The 26,766-nt window shown below is 39.0% G+C and overlaps 1 protein-coding gene across 3 annotated transcripts in view; it reads left to right on the top strand.

Annotated features, from left to right (window-relative positions):
* Positions 1 to 26,766, top strand: part of Dcp1a (decapping mRNA 1A) — a 63,135-nt gene that overhangs the window by 28,901 nt on the left and 7,468 nt on the right. For 2 of the 3 annotated variants that reach the window (XM_047530665.1, XM_047530666.1), the window contains exons 5-7: positions 7,208 to 7,346; positions 13,677 to 13,790; positions 23,900 to 24,658. In XM_047530665.1, the coding sequence (XP_047386621.1) occupies positions 7,208 to 7,346; positions 13,677 to 13,790; positions 23,900 to 24,658 (1,012 nt within the window). The remainder of the gene's footprint in view (positions 1 to 7,207; positions 7,347 to 13,676; positions 13,791 to 23,899; positions 24,659 to 26,766) is intronic. The other variant, XM_047530667.1, reaches the window with a different exon arrangement.

Here is a 26,766-nt window from a genome sequence, read left to right on the forward strand (position 1 = left end):
TCCCTCTATACAGTCCCTTCTTCCTCCATTCTTGCCCCCCTTCTACCCCCCTTTATGTATCATCATCCACTTATCAGTGAGATCATTCACCCTTTGGATTTTTGAGATTGGCTTATCTCACTTAGCATAATATTCTCCAATTTCATCCATTTGCCTGCAAATGCCATAATTTTATCATTCTTCATGGTGGAGTAATATTCCATTGTGTATATATACCACAGTTTCTTTATCCATTCATCAATTGAAGGACATCTAGGTTGGTTCCATAGTCTGGCTACTGTGAATTGAGCAGTTATGAACATTGATGTGGCTGTATCTGTAGTATGCTGATTTTAAGTCCTTTGGGTATAGGCCGAGGAGTGGGATAGCTGGGTCAAATGGTGGACCCATTCCAAGCTTTCTGAGGAATCTTCACACTGCTTTGCATGCACTAATTTGCATCCCCACCAGCAATGTATGAGTGTTCCTTTTTCCCCACATCCTCGCCAACACCTGTTGTTGCTTGTATTCTTGATAATCGCCATTCTAATTGGGGTGAGATGGAATCTTAGGGTAGTTTTGATTTGCATTTCTCTTATTACTAAAGATGGTGAACATTTTTTCATATGTTTGTTGATTGCTTGTAGACGCTTCTGTGAAGCGTCTGTTCATATCCTTATCCCATTTGTTGATTGGGTTATTTGTATTCTTCGTGTAGAGTTTTTTGAGTTCTTTATATATTCTGGAAATTAGTGCTCTATCTGAAGTATGAGTGGCAAAGATATTCTCCCACTCTGTAGGCTGTCTCTTCGCATTGCTGATAGTTTCCTTTGCTGAGAGAAAGCTATTTAGTTTGAATCTATCCCAGTTGTTGATTCTTGCTTTTTTTTCTTGTGCTATGGGAGTCCTGTTAAGGAAGTCTGATCCTAAGCCAACAAGTTTAAGATTTGGACCTACTTTTTCTTCTATAAGATGCAGAGTCTCTGGTCTGATTTCAAGGTCCTTGATCCACTGTGAGTTGATTTTTGTGCAGGGTGAGAGATAGGGGTTTAGTTTCATTCTCTTGCATATGGATTTCCAGTTTTCCCAGCACCATTTGTTGAAGAGGCTATCTTTTCTCCATTGCATATTTTTGGCCCCTTTGTCTAGTATGAGAAAATTGTATTTATTTGGGTTTATGTCCGTGTCCTCTATTCTGTACCATTGATCTACCTGTCTATTTTGGTGCAAATACCATGCCGTTTTTGTTACTATTGCTTTGTAGTATAGTTGAAGTTCTGGTATTGTGATACCCCCTGTTTCATTCTTCCTGCTGAGGATTGCTTTAGCTATTCTGGGTTTCTTATTCTTCCAGATGAATTTCATGATTGCTTGCTCTATTTCTGTAAGGTACATCAATGGGATTTTAATTGGAATTCCATTGAATCTGTATAGCACTTTTGGTAGTATGGCCATTTTGACAATATTAATTCTTCCTATCCAAGAACATGGGAGATCTTTCCATCTTCTAAGGTCTTCCTCAATTTCTTTCTTCAGTGTTTTGTAGTTTTCATTGTAGAGATCTTTTACCTCTTTGGTTAGATTGATTCCCAAGTTTTGTTTTTTTTTTGTTTTTGTTTTTGTTTTTGTTTTTGTTTTTGAGGCTATTGCAAATGGAGTTGTTTTCCTCATTTCCCTTTCAGCTGTTTCGTCACTTGCGTATAAAAATGCTTTAGTTTTATGCGTGTTGATTTTATAGCCTGCTATTTTGCTGAATTCATTGATGAGGTCTAGAAGTTTTCTGGAGGAGGTTTTTGGATCCTCTAAATATAGCATCATGTCATCCGCAAATAGTGACAGCTTAAGTTCCTCTTTTCCTATTTGTATCCCTTTAATGTCTTTGGTCTGCCTAATTGCTCTGGCTAGAGTTTCGAGGACAATGTTGAATAGAAGTGGTGAAAGAGGACATCCCTGTCTTGTTCCCATTTTTAAAGAGAATGGTTTTAGTTTTTCTCCATTAAGAATGATGTTGGCCATGGGCTTACCATAAATAGCCTTTACAATGTTCAGGTATGTTTCTACTATCCCTATTTTTTCTAGTGTTTTGAGCATGAAGGGGTGTTGTATTTTATCGAATGCTTTTTCTGCGTCAGTTGAAATAACCATATGATTGTTATCCTTAAGTCTATTGACATGATGGTTTACGTTTATTGATTTACGGATGTTAAACCATCCTTGCATTTCAGGGATGAACCCCACTTGATCATGGTGCATGATTTTCTGAATATGTTTTTGGATATGGTTTACCAATATTTTGTTAAGGATCTATGCATCATTATTCATCAAGGATATTGGTCTAAAATTTTCTTTCCTTGATGTGTCTTTTCCTGGTTTGGGTATGAGGGTGATATTAGCTTCATAGAATGAGTTTGGTAGGGTACCCTCTTTTTCTATTTCCTGGAATACTTTGAGAAGTATTGGAATGAGTTCTTTGACGGTCTTGTAGAACTCAGCTGAGTATCCGTCTGGTCCTGGGCTTTTCTTGGATGGTAGGTTTTTAATGGCTTCTTCTATTTCATTGCTTGATGTTGATCTGCTTAAATTGTGTATGTCCTCCTGGTTCAGTTTGGGAGGAGCATATGTCTCTAGAAATTTGTCAACGTCTTCAGTAGATTCTATTTTGTTGGAATACAGATTTTCAAAGTAGCTTCTCATTATGTTATGTATCAGTGGTGAGTGGTGTCTGTCGTGATATTTCCTGTTTCATCACGAATTTTAGTAATTTGAGTTTTCTCTCTCCTCTTTGTTAGTGTGGCTAAGGGTTTGTCTATTTTGTTTACTTTCTCAAAGAACCAACTTTTAGTTTTGTCAATTTTTTGAATTGTTTTTGTTTCAATTTCATTGATTTCAGCTCTGATTTTAATTATTTCCTGTCTTCTACTACTTTTGCTGTTATTCTGTTCTTCTTTTTCTAGGGCTTTGAGCTGTAATGTTAGGTCATTTAGTTGTTGACTTTTCATGCTTTTCTGGAATGCGCTCCATGCAATGAATTTTCCTCTTAGTACCGCTTTCATAGTGTCCCAGAGATTTTGATATGTTGTATCGTCATTCTCATTGACCTCTAAGAATTTTTTTATCTCCTCCCTGATGTTTTTTGTTATCCGTGTTTCATTCAGTAACATATTATTTAGTCTCCAGGTGTTGGAGTAATTTCTGTTTTTTATTGTGTCATTGATTTCTATTCTCAGTCCATTATGATCTGACAGAACACAAGGCAGTATCTTTAATTTTTTGCATTTCCTAAGGGCTGCTTTGTGGCATAACATATGATCTGTTTTCGAGAAGGTTCCGTGTGCTGCTGAGAAGAAAGTGAATCTGCTTGTTGATGGATGGAATATTCTATATATGTCTATTAAGTCCAGGTTATTGATTGTGTTATTGAGTTCTATGGTTCCTTTGGTTGGTTTTTGTTTGGAAGATCTATCTAGTGGTGAAAGTGGTGCATTAAAGTCACCCAGAATTATTGTGTTGTGGTCTATGTGATTCTTGAAATTGAGAAGGATTTGTTTGATGTACAGGGATGCACCATTGTTTGGGGCATAAATATTTATTATCATTGTGTCTTCCTGATTTATGGTTCCCTTAAGCAGTATGAAATGTCCTTCTTTATCCCTTCTGACTAACTTTGGCTTGAAGTCCACTTTATCTGATATAAGGATGGAAACACCCGCTTTTTTACTGAGTCCATGTGCGTGGTAGGTTTTTCCCCATCCTTTCACCTTTAGTCTGTGGATGTCTTTTTCTATGAGATGAGTCTCTTGCAGGCAGCATATTGTTGCGTCTTTCTTTTTAATCCATTCTGCCAGTCTGTGTCTTTTGATTGATGAATTTAGGCCATTAACGTTCAGGGTTATTATTGAGTTATGATTTGTATTCTCAGTCATTTGACTTATTTTTGGTTTTTATTTGGCTTGGTTTCTCCTTTGAGTGGTTTTTCTCTAAGGTAGTTCCTCCTTTGCTGACCTCCATTGTTGTTTTTCATTTCCTCCTCATGGAATATTTTGTTGAGAACATTCTGTAGTGCAGGCTTTCTATTTGTAAATTCTTTTAACTTTTGTTTATCATGGAAGGATTTTATTTCATCTTCAAATCTGAAGGTTAGTTTTGCTGGGTATAGGATTCTTGGTTGGCAACCATGTTCTTTCAGAGCTTGAAATATGTTGTTCCAGGCCCTTCTAGCTTTTAGAGTCTGAGTTGAGAAGTTGCCTGCTATCCATATTGGTCTCCCCCAATATGTAATCTGATGCTTTTCCCTCGCAGCCTTCAAAATTCTATCTTTATTTTGAATGTTAGGCATTTTCATTATAATGTGCCTTGGTGTGGATCTGTTGTGATTTTGTGCATTTGGTGTTCTGTAAGCCTCTTGTATTTGATTTTCCATTTCATTCTTCAGGTTTGGGAAATTTTCTGATATTATTTCATTGACTAGGTTGTTCATTCCTTTGGTTTGTATCTCTGTGCCTTCCTCAATCCCAATAATTCTTAAATTTGGTCTTTTCATGATGTCCCATAGTTCTTAGAGATTCTGTTCATGATTTCTTACCATCTTCTCTGTTTGGGCAACTTTATTTTCAAGATTAAATATTTTGTCTTCATTGTCTGAGGTTCTGTCTTCCAAGTGGTCTAGTCTTTTGGTGATGCTTTCCATTGAGATTTTTATTTGGTTTATTGTTTCCTTCATTTCAAGGATTTCCATTTGGTTTTTTTGTTTTTTTTTTTTTTTTTTTTTTTTTTGAGAATCTCTATCTCTCTGTTGAAATGATCTTTTGCTTCCTGCAGGTGCTCTTTCAGCTTATTGGTATTATCATTCATTGCCTGCATTTACTCTCTTATCTCATCCTTTGCTTCGCGAATCATCTTAATCATGTATAATCTGAAGTCCTTTTCTGACATTTCTTCTAACATACTGTCATTGGATTCTATTAATGTAGAATCTAGATTTGTTTGGATCATTTTCTTCCCTTGTTTTTTCATGTTGTTCATGTATCTTCCCCTCTAGCAGTGCAGATCTGGGGTATTGCAGATTCCCCCCTATAGGCTTATAGTGGCCCTATAGGTTTCCAAAACCCTTTCTTTAAGGGGAGATCAATATTAGCAGTGCCCAATTCAGACACTATGCAGTCCTAGACCAAATAGCCCCTATGAGGACGATAACAAAATTGTCATAATAAACAGAATGAGTTAAAATATTATCTTCAGTAAAACAAACAGATTTGCAATAAGGTCTGCAGTTTCTAATGGAGGACAAAGAGGATGCAGAGGGATGTAGAATGTGGCTGTTAATGGGATAAAAGAATATACAGAAGTTCTAGATAATAGAAAGGGTGAGAGTGTAATCAAAAGAAATTGGATGTTAGCATGCAAAAATGGAAGAAAGAGACTCTGAGGGAACAGGTAAACAAAGGAAAAGAGAGCAAGAAAAGTAAAGAAATAAAAACTTAAACTTTTCAATAAGGAGAAAAAAGAAAATCTACAGTATAACAGTCATATAGTAATGAAACCTCCCAGAGTTCAGTAGCCTGATGCATGAGAGGTACCTGACAATGAGCTTCAAGCCTCCAGCAGGCGTCTCAAGATGGGATTTGCCTCACCTAAAGATCGGAGCTCTGGCTTCCAGGATTATCCGGGATGGCCGCTCTGGCTTCCAAATGTGTTGGCAAATGGGGAGCTGCAGCTCAGGGTGTGGACGTGGTCAGTTGGAGGTCCTGGAGGCGGGATGTGGTTGGTCAGGCAGGGGTCCTGGAGGTTGGGTGTGTTTGGTGTGGTTGTGGGATCCTGGAGGCCGGGTGCAATCAGTTGGTCTGGGGTCCTGGTGATAGGACGCAGTCAGTTGGTCTGAGGGTCCTGGTGGCAGGGAGCAGTCAGTCGATGTGAGGGCCCTAGAGGCAGGGAGTGATGGGTCAGGCTGAAGGATTCTGGAGACGGGGCTCAGTCAGTCCAGCCAGGGGTCCTACGTGGCCTGGCTGTTGTCTCAAAATGGCGGCAGCCACGTGTAATCAAACCTGCAGGTACTGTAACAGTCAACTTCCAGGCAGCAGCAGGCAGCTGGTGCTCCGCTGGCGGTCAGCGATCAGTTTGCTGACTGTTGTCCGACGATTGGGAGGTGAACCTTGTGTGTTGGGTGATGGATAGGTGTAAGGCAGGCGATGGACAGGTGAGAGGCAGGCAAATGGCGGATGATAGATGCCTGACAGTGAGCAATGTGCACTCAAAAAAGGCATCGATATGCTGGCAGACTGCAGGTCATCACAGCAGACAAATGGGGTAACACCAGGGGATTGATAAGCAGCAAAAACTGCCTCACCAAGAAACAGATATCCTCTGCTTGAAACCGGAGTTACAGAACGACAAGGAATGCAGCCTCCCTCTAGTCCACCATCTTGTGAGGCAATGTCATTCTTTTTTTATACTGAGGATTGAATGCAGGGACACTTTACCAGCAAGCTACATCCCCAGTCCTTTTATTTTTTTATTTTGAGACAGGGTCTTGCTAAATTGCTAAGTCTGGACTCAAACTTGTAATCCTCCTGCCTTTGCCTCCCAAGTGACTGGAATTACAGGTGTGTTATCAGTGGCATTCTTAAAACCTAAGGCTTTACTTGCTTTATGGATTTTCAGGTGAAAAATTAGCTTAAATAGTACCAGTCAAAATAAAGAGCATTCCCAGAACTGCACTAATCTTAGTCACCCACTTAGTGATTTTGAAGAGAGAAAATGAGGGAATTCTTTTGTTTGTTTGTAGTGCTATCATTAACTTCAGAAGACTTGCCACAATCCTTTTTCAAGACTAGCCTAGTGTCAGTACAAGCTTTTCACAGTGTTATTCAACTGTGCAGTCTTCCTGTGTCTTGATAAAGTGGTTATTTTCACGTTTACCATTTAGTTTGTCTGCTTTTGAGTTGCTTAAAAAAGAGATCCTTCAGTGGAGTTTTTAATGTACCTACTTCCACCAAATTCTGGGTTTTTTTTGATTTTTGTTTTTTGGGGGTTTTTTTTGGTCTTTCTAAAGGTGAAGTGTATTGGTTGGCACTATCATTAATGAGGTGATGAAACTGTAAATTATTTCTGAAATGAGGTAACCAGAGCTCAATGTTATATATTACAAAGACAGTATCATCATGTGACACTGTTAGTGTGTACTTTGAAGATGAACTTCAAATTTTCTCTCTAAAACCTGGTTTTTCTTTAGTGTGGTCGAAGAAGAGACCCGTCGATCCCAGCAAGCTGCTCGAGATAAACAGAGTCCCAGCCAGGCCAATGGCTGCAGTGACCACAGGCCCATCGACATCCTAGAGATGCTGAGCAGAGCCAAGGATGAGTATGAGAGGGTGAGATGCTCTGGTTGCTGACCAGGGAAGACCAGAAGAGGTTGGGGGGGAAAGGCCTGCAGAAGGCTTTATGGACTGAAGAAGTCATCTCCAGGGCCAGCAATAATACATCTCCAGGGCCAGCAATAATAATTGGTTCAAAAAGAAAGCATGTCTATAATTTCAACCTAAAGGGTAAGAAATCTATTACCTGAGAGTACTTGTTTGGACAGGAAATTTTAGAATGCTCTTTTTCTATGCTTATAATCAGCAAAATTAGGGCTATAACTCAGTGGCAAAGCACTTGCCTAGCATGTATGAGGCCACTGGGTTCAATCCTTAGCACCACATAAAAGTAAAGAAATAAATAAAGGCATTCTGTCTATCTACAACTACAAAAAAAATTTGTTTAAATAATAATCATAGCAAAATTGCCATGGAATAAAATGGCAATGAAGGCTGGAAGTTGGCCCACATCATGTAATTCTGGAAAAATTTCATGTTTCTTCTTCATACCTGCAACCTCTGTTAGGATGCTGTATGGCCTTAGGGATTTACTCAGGTTTTGAGAAGTACTCAATATTTCATTTGCACTCCATATTACTAACATGTACATTCATGATCTATAATTGGTAGTAGGTAGACAACTTCATGAATAAATTTAAAATTTGGAATTTTACTTGAATGTGAGACTTTTCTCAAAAGCATCATTGTCTTTCTCTTCTGTTTTACATTTTGCTTATAAGTTAACTGTTAAAATTTTCCAAAAGTTAAATAATATGGCAGTTATGGTACATTAGTTAATTTATTCAGTTCATGCTTATGAATTTACTGTGGACACTTCCTGACAGTGTATCAAGCCTTATGTCTGAGGAACTGTCCTGACTTTTCATTTCACATCAGCACCTCAGTGCCCCACGCTTCATTGGAGTGAGACTGAATCCTTCTATGGCTGCTGTTCATTTCAACAGAATTAAAATTGTCACCTTAGTTTCATCTTCACCTTACCAAAACCTCAAGAAACAAAGTGTAGAAAAACACCATGGAAAAGCACCATCTAGGTCTGGAGATATAGCTCAGTTGGTAGAATGCTTGCCTTGCAAGCACGAGACCCTGGGTTCAATCCCCAGCACCACAAAAAAAAAAAAAAAAAAAGGCACCATCTAAGCCCTAACAGTTTTGCTGCAGCACTAGCTTCTATGTTAGTAACAGGTGATCTTTGAAAAAAAAAGGTTCAAATTGGTGAAGAGTTGGGGAAATATTGTCAGTGAGTCTCTTCCTTGAATCCCCTTGGCTTTGTAGTACTCAGGACTGAGCAGTACCATTACCAGGACCATTTCTCACTACCCTTTAATATTTCAAGAATCTGGAATTTAGGGAACAAAGCTTTTTTGTGTTCTGGAAGATAGTTTTCTTTAGAAAGGAAGAGTCATATTCACTATAAACTAAGATAAACTTTCTGTATTCAACCACCAAAGGCAGTCTCTTTTCCTGAATAGAGCTCTTTTCCTGTACATGAGAGCCCATGAAGTCTCTGCGTGTCCCAAATTTGTCAGTGTCTAAAAGAGAAGTTTAAACATTGGAAAAGCTCTCATCTTTAATAAATTCATTGAGAATATATTTTAAGAGTTTTTTTTTTTTTTTTTTTAATTTACAGATTACCATAGGGCTGCAGGTATAGTTCAGTGGTGGAGTGCTTGCCAAGCATGCATGAAGCCCTGGGTTCAATCCCCAGTACCACCATAAAAAGAAAGGAGAGAAAAAAGCTTACCTTATATTTTAAAAAAGAGAGGGAGTTCCTCCCTTCCATTTCTATTTCATCTTTTTTTTTTTTTTTTTTCTTTTTTCATGCCGGGGATAGAACCCAGGACCTTGCACATCTTGAGCAGCACCCCCAGCCCCAAAGCAATATTTTTTTTTTACACAAATCTTTTAAAGAAGTCTAGTATTAAGTAGGCAATCTAAATATCTGGCCTGATTTCTAGTTATGTAAATATTACAAAAGTAAAGGATTTGAAAAGTATAGGGAATCATTTTTTTGTTTTGTTTGGATTTAATTTTTTTTATTAAAATCTTTATTTTTACAGACACATTTTGATTCATTGTACACAAATGGGGTACAGCTTTTCATTTCTATGGTTGTACACAATGTAGATTCACACCATAATAATCTGTTTTTAAGAAAAATTCTTCCACAGTATGGAATGAATGTTGTCCAAGGTTAGATTAAAACAGAACTTTTGAAAGTTTAGTTGACTCTGACATTTCCTTTAATGGGTTCTGTTTTTAAAAAATTGTAGATAGGTAGAATCCTTAAGAGTTTTTGTTCTTTGTCTGTATTTGCCTATCATCTAACCAAATGGAGCTAATATTAGCAGTGACCCGTGGATCCGTGTCTTAGTTTTGGATGAACTCTCCCCAGCTGCGCCTGGTTCCAGATGGCCTCTGTTTATCTTTGGTAGAGACTCGGGGGATTGGCAGAGTAGAGGTGGGGGCTGGGATTGTGACTCACTGGCAGAGCACTTGCCTAGCATGTGTGAGACACTGGGTTCGATCCTTAGCACCACATAAAAATAAACAAATAAAATAAAGACATGCTGTCCATCTACAAATAAAAAAATAAAAGAGTAAGCAAGGCCTTAGTGATAGGATTTAATCCCAGCTTTGTACAATGTATATAATATAATGGACTGAAATCCAGACTTTTGAGTGGGGCATTTATAATAGATTGTTTTAAAATTAAAACTCTATAAGAACTTTATCTATAAGTCTTACAGTTTCTTTTAGCCAACTTCCCTATTTTTAATGTAGTAAAAGATAGTTGAAACCACAGTCCTTTACAATTGGCCCATTTGAGTTGTTTCTAGCCTTAGGATATACTGAATGGATGGATGGATGGATTGATCGATTGGTTGATTGGTTGGTTGGTTTTGGTCCTGGAGCCTAGAATCTTGCATGTGCCAGGCAAGTACTCTACCACTGTGCTACATCCCCAGCCCCTAATCCGGGATTTTGTTCAGGTTTTTGTTTGTTTGGCTGTAGTTTCACTGCCAAAAAAACAAAAAACAAAATTTAAGGCCAGCAGTTTTATTCTTCTTTTTATTCTTTGTTCTTTAAAGAACACCATTATTTTTCTTATTATGTAAATTCTGCATATTACTAAAGAAATTTTCATACTTAAAAATTATAGTAGACAAAAAGAAAATACTGTAATTCCACCACCTAGAAATAATCACTGCTAATACTTCATTATGTATCCTTCCAAAAGTATGTCCAAGTATTTGTGGTATGTTTGTATACATTAGTTTTATTAAATATTCTTTTGTAATGTTTTTTTTTTCTCCAAAGAACTACCTTTTTATTGACAATAACTATTCTTCTCATACAGAGTCCCAGTTAGATTTTGTTAGATAGGATGAAAAGTTCTTTTTAAAAAGAACTATGATGATAATAGCCTTTATTTTCCCTTCTGTGTATTCTATAAACAGTGCCCTAGATCTAATTCTGTTAAGATTTCAGTGAGTCGAGCACAATGGCGCATGCCTGTAATGCCGGCAACTCAGGAGGTCGAGGCAGGGGGAGCACAAAGCCAACCTCAGCAACTGAACAAGGCCCTAAGCAACTTAGTGAGACCTTATCACTAAATAAAACAAAAGGGCTGGGGGATGTGGCTCAGTGGTTACATGCCCCTGAGTTCAATCCCCAGTACCCAAAAAAAAAAAAAAAAAACCAGAAAGAAAAACTGAGCAATATGACTTTGGAGCTAAGTCTAGAATGTAGAATTAATTTTTTACCAAATATTGTAAAATTATCCTCTCTCAAGTTTGTCTGTGAGTATGCATTTCCCCTAAGTCTTTTAAACCCTGAATGCCATCATTAACACGCATAAAATAAACCATCCACAAAGGCCCTACACAAGTATCAAAAATACATAAAATCCATAAGAACTTTTATTAGAATACAACATAACAAGTATTGGAAAAGCAAATGCCTCAAGAGGCAGGTTAGCCATGGTAGGGAATAAAGTGGCCCAGACCAGAGTGGAACTGAGGCAGACTGAGAGCCTGTTCCTGGGTGAAGGTTCAGTTGGAGCTCAGCGCCAACCAGTGATTATACATGACCTATCATGCAGCCTCTCTGAAAATGACAAAACCTGGGTTTTTATACGGTAATTCCCAACTCTTTTTCATGTTTCTGAACATTGCACCCTCTTTTGTAAGAACTTGTTATGTGAGCTGGGAGTGTTGTTTATTGGTAGAGATCTTGCTTAGACCCTGGGTTTGATCCCTAGCAAACACGGAACATTAAAACATTAAAAAAAAAAAAAAAGAAAGAAAGAAAAAAAAAAAGAACTTGTAATGAACCATTTTTGGGCGAAGGTGGGATACCAGGGATGGAACCCAGCGGCACTCCATAACTGAACTACATCCCCACCCACTTGACCAATTCCTAAGCGAAGTATCATGTATCTTTGTAGTATGGTATCAGGAAAATTAATCATTCTCAGAACTGAAGTTTTGACAGCTGCCGTTTTTTTTTTTTTTTTCTCAATCATGTGTTGTTTTTGTTTTTTTTTTTTTTCACATAAGGGAATTTATTAAGTAAACAGTGCCTCCCTGCAAGGTAAGAGAGAAAATGAGAGGAAAAGAGAAAGGAAAAGAAAGGGCATGCACTAGAAAGAGTGGAAAGCCAGGAGGATAAAGAAAAGTGTGTAGGACAGACAAAAGAATGGGAAAAGATCTCAGTCATGTGTTTTGACATGGATAGTTCTGGATCATATAACTCAAATATGACTTAAGTTTCCAAAAATTCATAATTTTATGTGTATCTAATCATTAGTTTTTGGGGTTTTTTTGGGAGGGTTTTGCTTTTTTGTTTTTGTTTGGGAGGGTACTGGCAATTGAACCCAGCGGTACTTTGCCATTACACCACATCCCCAGTTCTTTTTATTTTTTTATTTTGAGGCAGGGTCTCACCAAGTTGCTGAGGCTAGCCTCAAACTTTCGATCTTCCCATCCTGGCCTCCTGAGTCACTGGGATTACAAGCATGTGCCACCATACCCAGCTTGTTGAGAATTCTATGAACAAATATTCTCACTTTTATTGTTACATGCAAGTTAGAATTTAAATTTGAAACAGTTGGATGTCCATATATGTGCACACACACACACACACACAAATGAACCCCAGCTTAAATGTATATCTTATTCAAAAATCAACTCTAACTGGATCATAGATCTAAGTGTAAAATACAAAACTTTCGGAAGAAAAATTTATTTCCCATTGACCCAGCATTACCATTCCTAAGTTTTTGCCCTAGAGAAATGAAACTTTTGGGTGAGGGTATTAGGGATTGATTCCAGGGCGTTGGACATACTAGGTAAGTGGTCTACCAGTGAGGTATATCTACAGCCTTTTTATTTTATTTTGAGATAGGATCTGGCTAAGTTGCCAAGGCTGTCCTCAAATTTGCAATCCTTCTGCCTCAGCACATGCCACTTTGTGAAATGTAACTTTTGTTCATATAAAACTTATTGAAGCTATATTCATAATCAAAAAATGGAAACAACCTGAATATTCTTCTGTGACCAAATGGTTAAATCATAATATATTCATATAATAGAATACTGTTCAGCAATAAAAAGGGAATTAATCATTAATACCATACAACATTTTGGCTGAATCTAAGAAGCATTATGTTGAGTGAAAGAAGCAAGCATTCTGCTTATCTTCCATTTATATAACATTTTATGAAAAGACAAAACTGTAGGACACTGGTTGCCAAGAGTGGTTGACAGGGCATAACTACAGTGGGACACATCACAGGGAGTTTTTTGGAGTCATACACTTGTTTTCTATCCTGACTGGAGATAGGTGCACAAATAGGACTATACAACCCCAAAAGAGTTAATTTTTTCTTGTTAACTTATAACACACTACAAGAGAATAAATGTTTGAATGATGCCATTGGCTTTTCCTTAAAGGGTGATAAAATAATAATTGTGGCTAACACTCTTGTCTAAAATTAGGTGCTCAGCTTTTTTTTTTTTAAGTTGTAGATGGACACAATACCTTTACTTTACTTTATTTATTTTTATGTGGTGCTGAGGTTTAAACCCAGTACTTCACAGTGCTAGGCAAGAGCTCTACCACTGAGCTACAACTCCAGCCCCGGTACTCAGCTTTATAGAAATTTTATTATATAAATTACTTACATGAGAGTTCAGAGCAAACGTTTTGGGGGATCTTTTGCTTGTTTTCAAAGTAACATTTCTGTTCACCTATTTTGTGAGCCAAATAATAGATGGCAAACTTTTTTCACAAGATATACTTTCTTAATTCTTTTTTAAGAATCAGATGGGCGACTCAAATATCTCCAGCCCTGGGTTACAGCCAAGCACCCAGCTCTCCAATCTGGGAAGCACTGAGACTCTAGAGGAGACACTCTCCGGGTCACAAGATAAGGTTTGTACAGTTAAAGCCCTAGCTTTGTTCAGGATAACAAAACAAAGAGTAACATTTTATAAGGGTTGTATTGCAGTGCAAGTTTGAGTTGTCACTTATCTGTCCAAGTCTTATGCGTAACAACATGACAACCATCTAGGTCATTTTCTTAGTTCATATAACACTCTTTGATCTGGATTTTGCAGTAGCCTCCTATATGGTCTCCCAGCTTCTCTTCTTTTAATACCTTCCCTATTCTCAACCCAGCAACCAGAGTAATCCTGGGGAAACATAAGTTTTATTCCTCTACTTAAAACCTTCCAGTGATGTCCTGCCTCACTCAGTTAAAAGCAGCCAAGGGGATGGCCAGTGGCCCACAAGACCCTACATGATCTGACATCTTTTTTTTTTTTTTTCTTTTTTTTCTTTTTTTTAGTTGTGGATGGACGTTTATATTATTTATTTATATGTGGTGCTGAGGATTGAACCCAGTGCCTCACACATGCAAGGCAAGAGCTCTACCACTGAGCCACACCCCAGCCCACTGACATCTTTACCTGTAGTGTCATCTGCCACTCCACCTTGCTCACTTGGCCCCAGTGTCATTGACTCTCTGGCCTTTTCTCAAGTGCTAGATACGCTCCTGCCTCAATACAGGCCTTTGCTCTTGTCCCCTTGGCCTGGGTTACTTTCCTCCCAGGTCTGTCTTGCTCTCTTCCTCCTTTTGGTCTCAGATGTCCTCATGTGAGTGAGGTCTTCTTTAACTACCCTATTAAGAACACCAGTCTTTCCCATTCCACCTCCTCCTGTTTGCTTTCCTTTCTCATTAAGACTTCTAATTAGGGCTGGGGGTTGTGGCTCAGTGGCAAAGCATCTGCCTTGCATTCGCAAAGCCCTGGGTTCAACCCCCAGTTCCAAGAAAATAAAAATAAAATAAAAAGACTTCTAATTAGCTAACACGATATTTCTTTATTTACGGTTTTTCTCATACTCACCAAAATAGAAGCTCTATGAGGGCAGGCAGATTTATCTGCCTTTTTCATTGTTGTATGTATCCTTAACATCTGCATTGTAACAGTTGAATTAATTCTCTTTATAATTGATGGTCTAATAAAAAAACATGTCAAGTAAAACCCATTTGGGTTCATAAAGCCTCCTTTATCCACCCCGTCTCCCAAAACCTCCATTTACATATTTTTGTGTGAATATAAATTTCCATTTCCCTGAGTTAAAAACACTTCAGAGTCCAAACTTTCAGATCATTTGGTGTTATGGTTTAGATCTGGAATGTCCCCCAAAGAGCTCAAGTGTTGAAAGCATGATCCTTAGTGCAGCAAGGTTGAGAGGTGGGACTTTTAGGAAATGTTTGGATCGTAAGGGCTGTCACCTCATCAGTGGATTAATTCATTTGATATTAATAATTTGGACTACTGGGTGATAACTATAGGCATTTGGCATGGCTGTTGGAAGTAGGTCACTGGGGATGTGGGTTAGAGGACTACTACCCTTCTTCAGCCCCTTCCTGTCTCTCTTTCTGCTTCCCAGCTGCCACGAGATGAGTAACTTTCCTCCACTGTGCCCTACTGCTATGATGTTTATGCTTTTCAGTCATCTGAACATGATAGTTTTTTATTAGAAACAGTCTCACTAAGTTGCTTAGGGCCTTACTAAATTGCTGAGACTGGTCTTGAACTTGCAGTCCTGCCTCAGTCTCCCGAGTTGCTGCAATTACAGGCATACACCACTGCACCTGGCTTGTTTAACCACTTTTCAACCAGGAATATTTGTGTGCAGGGTTTTTTTATTAACATGTGTTATTATACATACTAATGGGGCTCAGTATATTTCAGTATGTTCATACATTGTTCAGTGATGAATCCAGCCCCCCTTTATCCACCCTTCCTCCCCACCATTGTGTTTACAACTTTTTTCATGGATATAAATATCAGTTTCTATGGGATAAATACCTAAGAATTCAAACATGGGATGATTTGGTAATTATGTGTTTTTCCATAAAACTGCCTAACTAAGCCAGGCATGGTGGCACATCCCTGTAACCCAGCAACTTGCAAGACTGAGGCAGGAGGATTACAAGTTCGAGGCCAGCCTCAGCAATTTGGTGAGGACCTAAGCAAGTTAGTGAGACCCTGTCTCAAAATAAAAAAAAGACTGGGAGCTTTGGTTCAGTGGTAAAGTGCTCCTGGGTTCAATCCCCAGTACCCACCCCCACCCAACCCCCTGCAAAAAAAAAACCTGGCAAACTGTTTTCCAGAGGCTACACCATTTTACATTCCCATCACCAATTTATCCATAATATTTTTAGGTAGTAAATAATTAATTTAAAGCAGATTTTGTATACTGTGTTCCCACACTACACAGGATTTAGGATGCTGACAGTGAAACTTACATTAAGAGCCAGGTTTATAGATTCCTCCCCTTGTATTTTGTCAGCCAACAGTATTCAGTGGATCTGTCACTTCCCCTTTCCTTTTTGAAAACGATTCTTACATTATCTAACTCAAAGAGTTACTGTGAAACCAAAAGGAAGAAATGGACCAGAAAAATGCTTTAAGAACTGTAAAGCACTGTCCACTAAAAGATGAAAAATGAGTGTGACAGACCATAAGATGTTCAGTCTTTCAATAATAGCAATAGTGATAGATCTGCAGACATTCAGAATTCAAGTGGCTACTCAGGGAAGTGTACTCTCTAATGTAAATAGTGCTGATGTTATTATTCCTTCAGTTCTTAACATACTTTAAAAATTCCATTTTTGCTGGGCGCGGTGGTACATGCCTATAATTCCAAAGGCTTAGGAGGCTGAGGCAGAAGGATTGCAAGTTCAAGACCTGCCTCAGCAATTTGGCAAAACCCTGTCCCAAAATAAAAAGGGCTAGGAGTGTAGCTCAGTCATTTGTAGGCCAAAAAAAAATTATAAAATGATGAGATCTGTATTTACCAGAAACTATGTTTGTCTAAAATTAACCCAAATCCATATCAGCCCCTTACACACAGGTATTATATTTGTTTAGTAACAGTGCCATCTAGTGCTGAGAAATTATACTGTCAAATTTAACAGTATCTTCCATTTCATTTTCACAGTTCACTTATTAAAATTCCCTTGGGACTACTTTTGCTTAGTTTGTTTTGTTTTTTGCTTTGTGGTCAAGCCTGAGATCTATTTCACCAACAGGTTCCTCTATGTCCTATAAGGTTTTTTTTTGGTACTGGGGATTGAACCCAGAGGCACTTAATCACTGAATCATCACCCCAGCCCCTTTATATATTTTATTTTGAGACAGGGTCTCACTAAGTTGCCTGGGCTTCACTGAGTTGCTGAGGCTGGTCTCAAACTTGCAATCCTCCTGCTTCAGCCTCCCAAGTCACTGGGAGGTGTGCACCACATGCCTGGTAGTTTCTGTTTTTTAATGGTTTTATTAGTATGTTACAGTTAAACTATTAATGGGGTTCATTTTGACATGATCATTACAGTTTGCTCTGTTTCAGTCCCCAGTTCTTCCTTTTTCCTGCAGTTCCTCCCCGCCCAACTCCACTTCCTCTATTCTACTAATCTACTGTCTACTTATTGTTTTTTTTTTTAATTGAGGTGCTTTATAGATATACTTAAAAGTAGACTTTGGTGTGATAAATTCATATATGTATATAGCATAATTTTGTCAGTTTAATTCCATAGTTCCTCCCTTTTCCCAATCCTCCTTCCCCCTCAACTCCCTTCCTTCACTCCAGTGACCTCCCCTCTGCTTTCGTGGGGATCTGCCCAGCCTCCATTTTTATCCTTCCTTTTCTCTAGGTTTTCCATATGAAGAGAAAAATATTTGACCCTTAATTTCCTGGGTCTGGCTTGTTTCACTTAGCATGATGTTCTCCATGAATAATTTCATTCTTCTTTATGGCCAAGTAAAACTTCATTGTTTATATATACCACATTTTCTTTTTCCATTCATCTGTTGACAGGTACCTGGACTGGTTCCATAACTGACTATTGTGAATTCACTGCTATAAAATTGATGTGCCTGTATCACTGTATAGTATACTGATTTTAGTTCTTTTGGATAAATATTGAGAAGTAGGAGAGCTGGGTCATCTAGTGGTTCTATTCCTAGTCTTTGAAGAGATCATACTGCTTTTCAAAGTGGTTATGCTAATTTGCTGTCCCACCAACAGTTTATGAGCCTACCTCTTCCCCTGCATCCTTGCCAGTATTTATTATTATTATTATTTGCGTTCTTGATGATTGCCATTCTAACTGCAATAAGATGAAATCTCAGTATAGTTTTGATTTGCATTTCCCTGATTGCCAGGGATGTCAGACATTTTTCATATATTTCTTGGCCATCTGTATTTCTTCTATTGAGAAATGTCTATTTAGTTCTTCTGCCCATTTATTGATTGGGTTATTTGGTGTTTTGGTGTTTAATTTTTTTACTTCTTTTTATGTTCTGAATATTAATCCCCTATAGGAGGAGTAGCTGGCAAAGAGTTTCTCCCATTCTGTATGCTTTCTTCACGCTCTTATTTCTTTGCTTTGTAGAAAGAAGCTATTTAATTTGATGCCATCCCACTTATTGATTCTTGGTTTTATTTCTTGAGCTTTAGGAATCTTATTAAGGAAGTTGGTGCCTGTGCCAGTATGTTGTAGTGTTGACTTTATGTTTTCTTCTAGAAGTTGAAACAGTTCTGGTCTAATTCCTAGATCTACTTTGATCCACTTGGATTTGACTTTGTGCAGAGTGAGAGATAGTAATCTAGTTTCATTCTTCTACATACGAATATCCAGTTTCCCCAGCACCATTTGTTGAAAAGGCCATCTTTTCTCCAATATATTTTTGACACCTTTTGTCAAGTATCAGATGCATGTCCTGTTGTTTGATCCTGAAAAAGATCCTGAAGTCCCTGCAGAATAGCCCCATTGTGCTGTTTTTCAAAGTAGGTTTATCCAAATGTTGGTTTGTGTATATAATAACAGAATGTGATTGTTATGATCCACATAATTTGCATTAATAAAAAAGAATTAGTATTGTTTTTCAGTGCTTTCTTTGTCAAGTAATGTTGGTCCATTTTTTCTTTTTGTGAGCATGTGTGGTTCTAGGGATTGAACTCAGGGACCCCATACCATTGAGCTACCCCAGCCCTTTTTTTATTTTTATTTTGAGATAGGGTCTTGCTAAGTTGCCCCGGCCAGCCTCAAACTTGCAGTCTTCCTGCCTCAGCCTCCAAAATCACTGGGATTACTAGTTTAAGGCAAAAATCGTAGAAACAGAAAGTAGAACAGAGGTTGCCAGGGTCTAAGGAGCTTGAGGAGGAGAGATGGTTACAAAACAATTGCATTGTATGGTTACAACAACTGTGTCCACCTGTAATCGCAGCTACTGGAAAGACTGTGGCAGGAGGATCGCAAATTCAAGTCTACCTCAGACAATTTAGTGAAACCTTATCTAAGATAAAATAAAAGGTGCTTGGAAATCTAGCTCAGCAGTAGAGCACTTGTTTAGTGTGTACACGGCCCTGGATTCAGTTCCCAGCACCACAATAAAAAGCAGGGGTAGAATTTTGGGAGGAGATGATAGAAAAGTTCTAGCAGTAGTGGTTTACACAATATTATAAATGTACTAAATGCCACTTTTATCTTTCACCACTTATTTTTTTCCCTTTGAGTTGGGATCTCACTGTAATGCCCAGGCTTTTGTTAGACCCTTAGGCTCAAGTGGTCCTCCTGCCTCATAGTCCCCAGTAGCTTGGATTACAGGCATGTGCCACGATTTTTTTTTTTTTTTTTTTTTTTTCTTAAACTGGAGCACAATTTTTGTTTTTAAAGGTTGGAGGTGGGGGACAGGGAGATTATCTCTGTGCTGCTGGTTGACATTTATGATGCTAGGATGCAAAAGTGAATAAGTCGCAGTGCTCAGCATGAGAAATGGAACCTGTGCACTGGACTACAATTATATGGCCTGGATAGAAGTCTGTTCAAGCGGAGAAATTATTGTCTATTTTGACTTACCTTGAGTGTGTTTGAAATGTTGCCAGGGAATTTTAAACAGCTGTGTCCTTGATTCTTTGCATCAGGGAATAACAGGGTGATTTACAATAGCATAGTGTTGGTATCCTATTGGGTGATTGTGTTTTTTTGCATTACAGGATTATTATATTCCAGAAGGATATGAAGAATTTTTAATATACCAGAATATTATTAAGTGTCCCTTAAAAAGTATATAAACAGATTTTTCATGATTACTCTTAGGACTGTATTGACCTAGGGATGTAGCTCAGTGATAGGGCACTTGCCTAGGATGATTGAGACCCTGGATTTAATCCCCAACACCACACACATATACAAAAAAAGACTGTATGATATTTATGATAATAATATGCTTATTTCAATTTATATATTTGTGGGCATCAGACATATGAGAATTTAATTTTCCCAACAACTCTATGAGATAATTGCCGTAGTTATTCTCACTTTGCAGATGAAGAACTAAATAGAAAGATTATATAATTTTCCAGTTAGTGCCTGAGAAGTGAACCTACATATCTTTGATTTGATATCCTAAGTTCTGCACTTTTTTGAGAAGTAAAAATATGAGCCATGTGTGATGGCACATGCCTGTAATCCCAGTGGCTCGGGAGGCTGAGGCAGGAGGATCTCAAGTTCAAAGCCAGCCTCAGCAACTTAGACCCTAAGCACTCAGTGAGACCCTGTCTCAAAATAAAAAGGACTAAGGGAATGGATCGATGGTTAAGCACCCCTGGTTCAATCCCTGGTTTAAAAAAATTAAAAAGTAGTAGTAAAAATATGAGGGAATTGAACCATATAAAATCATTAGCATTTTTTAATATCCAGTTTATAATTACAGTTGGTGCCGCCATATATTTGAAGTGAGATTCTGGATCTGGAAAAATCCTTTAAAGTGCTAGAAAGTGTTGTAACAGATAATCTTACTATAGCATTATTAGTGGGGTCCTGAATTTGCCATTTAAGAATTTCTTCACTTCAACAAAAGTCTCTTATCACATCAACTTGCCAAAACATATTGTTACCTTTTTAATATTAACAGAGCTATCTTTATTAAATATTTGCTAAAGTAGAGTGGTTTGTATGAAGCTATAGTTTTTACAACCAGAGAAGTTTCTGCCTCTTGCTCCACAACAATGATTTCACATCCTACTCCACCTACCCTGCCAACTCTCACCCAACAAATGACACTGTCCTCACATCAAGGAGAAAATACAAAGTGACATTCCCTTAACTTTTTGTCTCATATGCAAACTCCTCTTCATCCTCAGTCCCATATACTGGTTCTCTTGCCCTTGTCAGAGGGGATCTCACCCTCACCTCATCCCACACCAGGAGAAGGTAGTGAGAGAGCATTTTTAAGCTTCTGTTGTGTCCTTTTTGGATCTGTGGTATGGGTGGTGCTGCCATTGTGTGGTAAGTAAGCCCAAGAGGAAGGAAAGCAAGGATCAGGGAATAAATGATCCTCTTCCTTGAAGGAACTTTCTCTCTACTTTTGTTATGAGTGCAAACACTAATTGAGCACTTCCTATATGCTGGGTTCCTTACATTTCCACCTCCCACCATCCCTCGCTACTTTATAGGGGAGTTGAAACTCAGAAAGATGAGTGAGTGACTCCCCAGGCTACACAACTAGGAGGATAGAGAGCCTGGCAGTGGCCGTGCTGCTTGGCTGCCCCTTTGTGGTTGACAGGGCCCTGAGGTTTTGTCCCTGAAGTCTCCTGGGGGAATGCTTATGATTTCTGGACTTGGATGGCCATTTTTGTTTTTTAATAACTTCCAAATCAGTACCTCCAATTCCAGATGTTGCATAAAGTCCTCATATATATTCAGAATTCACCTTAGCTTTCCTTCCCTCTCTTCTTCCCTCCAGCTGGTGGCCTTTTCTGGACTTTCCTGCCCATGCAGTGGTACCACCACCCAGTACCCAGATACCAGGGTGTCTTCTTGCCTCCTCTTCACTGGCTGATCAGCCACTGGTTCCTTCCATTCAACTCCTCGGTCCTTATCATCATCTCTGCCAGGACCTTAGTCCAGGCTCTCCTCAGTCTCACTCTTCCAGTTTCTCCTTTACGTGGCTATCATAGTGTACATCCTAAAATATAGCTGAGTGGCTCATCCCCTGAACTTGTCTCCATGGCCCTGTGGATGAAGTCCAAATCCCATTGAGGCTCACAGTGTGCAGTCCAAGCAGTGCTTCTCTCCCCTCCCCATGATGCCAGTTGTGCTTGCCTATTTTCCCTACCTTACAGTCACAGCACAGTGCCCGGCACCTGCTAAACCCATTCAGTATCAGATGGATGAAACAAACATTTGCCTGGAAAAAAATTTGTTTCCTGTAGAAAAAAGATCATACCACAGTACTATGATACTTCAGATATCATACTGTGTACTAAGTACTATATATTCTGTGTGTAAGAGAGAGAGAGAGAATGTGTGTGTGTGTGTGTACTAAGTACTATGATACTTCAAATGCATTATGTTTCAGGGCCTTCCAGGCTTTCTGAAACCCTGAAAATCATGTGTATTTGTGGATTAATTTTTTTTAATTATGTTTTTTTTATTTATTTTTATTGTAAACAAATGGGATACATGTTGTTTCTGTTTGTACATGGAGTAACAGCATACCATTTGCATATTCATACATTTACATAGAGCAATGATGTTTGATTCATTCCGTTATTTTTTTCCTTCCCCCCCAACCTCTGTTTTCCCTCTATACAGTCCCTCCTTCCATTCTTGCCCCCCTCCCACCCCCCATTACATGTCATCATCCGCTTATCAGTGAGATCATTCGTCTTTTGGATTTTTGAGATTGGCTTATCTCATTTAACATGATATTCTCCAATTTCATCCATTTGCCTGCAAATGCCATAATTTTATTATTTTTATAGCTGAGTAATATTCCATTGTATATATATACCACAGTTTCTTTATCCATTCATCAATTGAAGGGCATCTAGGTTGGTTCCACAGTCTGGGTATTGTGAATTGAGCAGCTATAAACATTGATGTGGCTGTATCTCTGTAGTATGCTGATTTTAAGTCCTTTGGGTATAGACCGAGGAGTGGGATAGCTGGGTCAAATGGTAGGTCCATTCTAAGTTTTCTAAGGAATCTCCACACTGCTTTCCAGAGTGGCTGCACTAATTTGCAGTCCCACCGGATTAATTTTTCAATATAAAACAAATAAATACCTCACATATATTAGGAGTAAAACCGTAAGTTGAAGCTGCTTGTGTTTTTGAAGTATTTAGGTGTGTCTTCCGCTGGAATGTAAGTTCTATGGGGATTCCCTGTTTATGTCCCTTTGTTCCTCATGCTCAAATCAGATGAAGACCTGGCACTCCATGAGTACTTAGGAAACAAAAGTTAAAGAACAAATATGGCAATTCTGCTTAAAGATACAAGAAAGCTCACAAATGGAAAGCATAAAAAATATTCCTTTGAATTAGTTGCAGTTATATTAGTTAATCCAGTTTACTGACATATATATAAATGTTAAACTTTCAAGATTTAAGTGCTTTGCTTTTTCTTAAGGATTCTGTGATTTGGGAATAGGTAGGAGGAAAGACCTACAATTAAATAGTTAAGTTTACTTTCTAGTATTTGTCCCTGAGAAGTACCTGAGTGTTGTAGTACTTGATCAGTATTTGTTCACTCTGTCCTCTCTGATATAATTTCCCTGTGTTACTTATGTGGAGCAGTTAGGTACAGTTAGCACAGTTAGCTTTATAGTGGCGTGACTGGGGTAGTTACCCTTTCAAGCCTTATGTCCATTTGCCAAAAACCAAAGGTAAATTCTAACACTATTTCCTAGAGTCGCTAAATTTTTTTTTTTTCAATTGTACCAGTGATATTAAACCCAAGGGTGTTTTACCATTGAGCTACAGTCCTTTCTATTTTTAATTTTGAGACAGTCTTGGTAAATTGCCCAGGCTAGCCTCGAACTTGTGAAACACCTTCAGTCTATTCCAGTCCTTATTTTCAGAATCCATCTGTCCTTGTTTCTGCAAATTGTTTTGGTAGATGGAAAAGAAGTTCAGTTAACACTGATTTCTAGCAGTTTCTTTCATTGGTTTGATTTGTTTTTCAGTCTGCTCCATCGGGACACAAACATCTGACGGTGGAAGAGTTATTTGGAACGTCTTTGCCAAAAGAACAGCCTGCCGTTGTGGGTCTGGATTCAGAAGAAGTGGAGAAGCTGCCAGGAGATGCCTCCCAGAAAGAGCCCAGCTCGTTCCTACCATTTCCCTTTGAGCAGTCAGGAGGAACCCCTCAGTCAGAAAACCTGGGTGTCCATGCAACCACCCACCACACAGTCCAACCTGAAGTCACCACTCCGGTGCTAATTACTCCCGCCTCCATCACACAGTCCAGTGAAAAGCATGCCCCAAGCTACACAATCCCGTTAAGCCCTGTTCTCAGTCCTACTCTGCCAGCTGAAGCTCCTACTGCACAGGTTCCCCCCAGCTTACCTCGAAACAGCACCATGATGCAAGCAGTGAAGACCACGCCTAGACAGAGGTCTCCACTCCTAAACCAGCCAGTCCCTGAGCTAAGCCACACCAGTCTGATTGCCAGCCAGAGCCCCTTTAGGGCCCCACTAAGCATAACCAACACAACTGGCACGGCCCTCCCAAGTGTTGATCTTCTCCAGAAACTCAGGTTGACTCCACAGCATGACCAAATACAGACACAGTCACTTGGGAAAGGTGCAATGGCACCCAGCTTTTCTGCAGCATCTGGCCAGCTAGCCACACCTGAGAGCTTCATAGAGCCTCCCTCCAAAACAGCAGCAGCAAGAGCAGCAGCCTCAACCTCCCTGAGCAGCATGGTGCTTGCTCCCCTTCAGGTAGTTGCAGGAGCACTGGGGCATGGGGGTACTCATTGGATGGGATGAAACGACAAAGACTTTGGTTCTGACTGACATGGGATGGGATTGTTTTAAAGAGTTGTCTCTTTAAAGTATATCAGGCTAAGGGAAAGGGATGATAAAAGCCCTATCTGAACTAGTCATAACTGGTAAATGACTGTTATAACCAAATTCAACTTCCCAGAATTATTTGAGTTGATAAAAGCTAAAAAATACTATTTGTATTTTCATATCCAAGTATGCATATTAGGGGTTTTTGTTTTTCCCTGGAAGTTCTAGAGTCTAGAGACCATAGATCCAAATAATCCAAAGCTTAGGTGCATTCCCTCCTCCCTCATTATTTTCATTGAGTTCCAGCCTTGTGCCAGGCACTCCAGACATGCCATAAGAGCATCCCAAACTGGAGGTCTGAGGTAAAAGAAAGCTTCCTAGTAGAACTGATGTTTCAGCTTCAATCTAAAGGCTCAGAAATTAGCTAGAACTTAACTAGAGTTGGAAACATTTCAGGCAAGTATTATAGCTATAAGCAGAGGCCTGGAGATGAGAGAACCATCAGTAAACTTAGGAAACTATAGTCTGGGACTGGCAACGTAGCTTAGTGGTAGACCGCCTGCCTGGCATGTATGAGGCCCCAGGTTTGATCCCCATTGCACCCCTTAGAAAAGGAACTAATGTGACTGAATTTTCTGTGGAAACAAAGTTGGATGAGCCAGTGTTCAGAGATGAGAAAGGCTATAAACTGTGTTAAGGAGTTCAAGTTTTGTTCTCAGAGCCCTGGGAAGTCTGAAAGGTTCTGAGCAAGAAGTGGCTTGCTGGGAAAGGAAAAGACAGGAGGGGAGAGGCTGTGGCATGTCACCCAAGCTTGAGCTGCAGGGGGCCTGACTTGGGGAATATAGACAGGTGAACTTGTTACAACATCTGATCAGTGGGACTTCATGTTAGACTGGTTGTAGAGGGTAAAGAAGAGATTTGTGCCTTAAAATAATTCATAAGGTTGATGAGTTTACAAATGAGAAAATCGATGAGAGTTCAGGTTGTGCAAGATCACATAACTGAAAAGGAGGTAGAAACTACTGCTGTAAAATAGTAATGATTACCTTTCAGGATTTTAGTCTCAAGTCCTTTAATGATAATAATCCCCAGTCTTTTTTATTTATGTACTCTGTATGTGTGTGTGCACACGTGTGCACAGTACTGGGGATTAAACTGAGTGCACTCTACCACTGAGCCCTTTTTATCTTTTATTTTGATGCAGAGTCTCACTGAGTTACCCAAGCTGGCCTCAAATCTCATCCTCCTACTTGCTGGAAGTTTGCTGGGATTACAGGCACAATGCTGGCTACTGTGCCCAGCTTAATCCCCAATCTTAACATTTTACCAGTTATTAAGTAGAAGAGCTCAATTATTGCATATTATTTTTATATATCTTTATTTCATTTATTTTTTTATGTGGTGCTGAGGATCGAACCCAGTGCCTCACACATGCTAGACAAGTGCTCTACCGCTGAGCTACAGCCCCAGCCCCTGCCCCTGTGTATTATATCTTAATGGAATATTTTGTTCCATTCCTTCGAAATCTCATTTAGCATGAGAGGAAACAGAATTCTGGTTTAATTATATTGTCATCGTTCCACAATTTCTGCTGAAGTTTTTTGCTAGTAAAATATTCTGTTGAACATATAGGTGTCACACCCCTAAAGTGCGCCATCTGCCACTATCCCTGTTGCACTAGAAGTACAACCAGCAATCTTGAACTCTGCCTTCTCCAGGTTCTAGCCTCAAGAATAGCACCCCACTCTCACATGCCTCCTGCTAGGGGGTCATTCACATATGTGTAAATTTTCATTTTCATGGCAATAGCTTATTTTAGGGGCTGGGGCTTTGTTGATTTTCATGTATTTGCTCTACAAGACTTTTTCTTCTCCAATGAGTGAGGATAAAATTTAACATGTGACTTTGGATGAAGGCTATTTAGTGCCACCTGTCCTAATTATTTATTTTTGCTGCCAGGGTTTGAACCCAGAACCTCACATGGGCTGGGCAAGAGCTCTAACACTGAACCACTCCCTCAGCCCCCACATGTTCAA

This window comes from Sciurus carolinensis, chromosome 17, assembly GCF_902686445.1.
Source record: "Sciurus carolinensis chromosome 17, mSciCar1.2, whole genome shotgun sequence".
NCBI classification, from domain to species: Eukaryota; Metazoa; Chordata; class Mammalia; order Rodentia; family Sciuridae; genus Sciurus; species Sciurus carolinensis.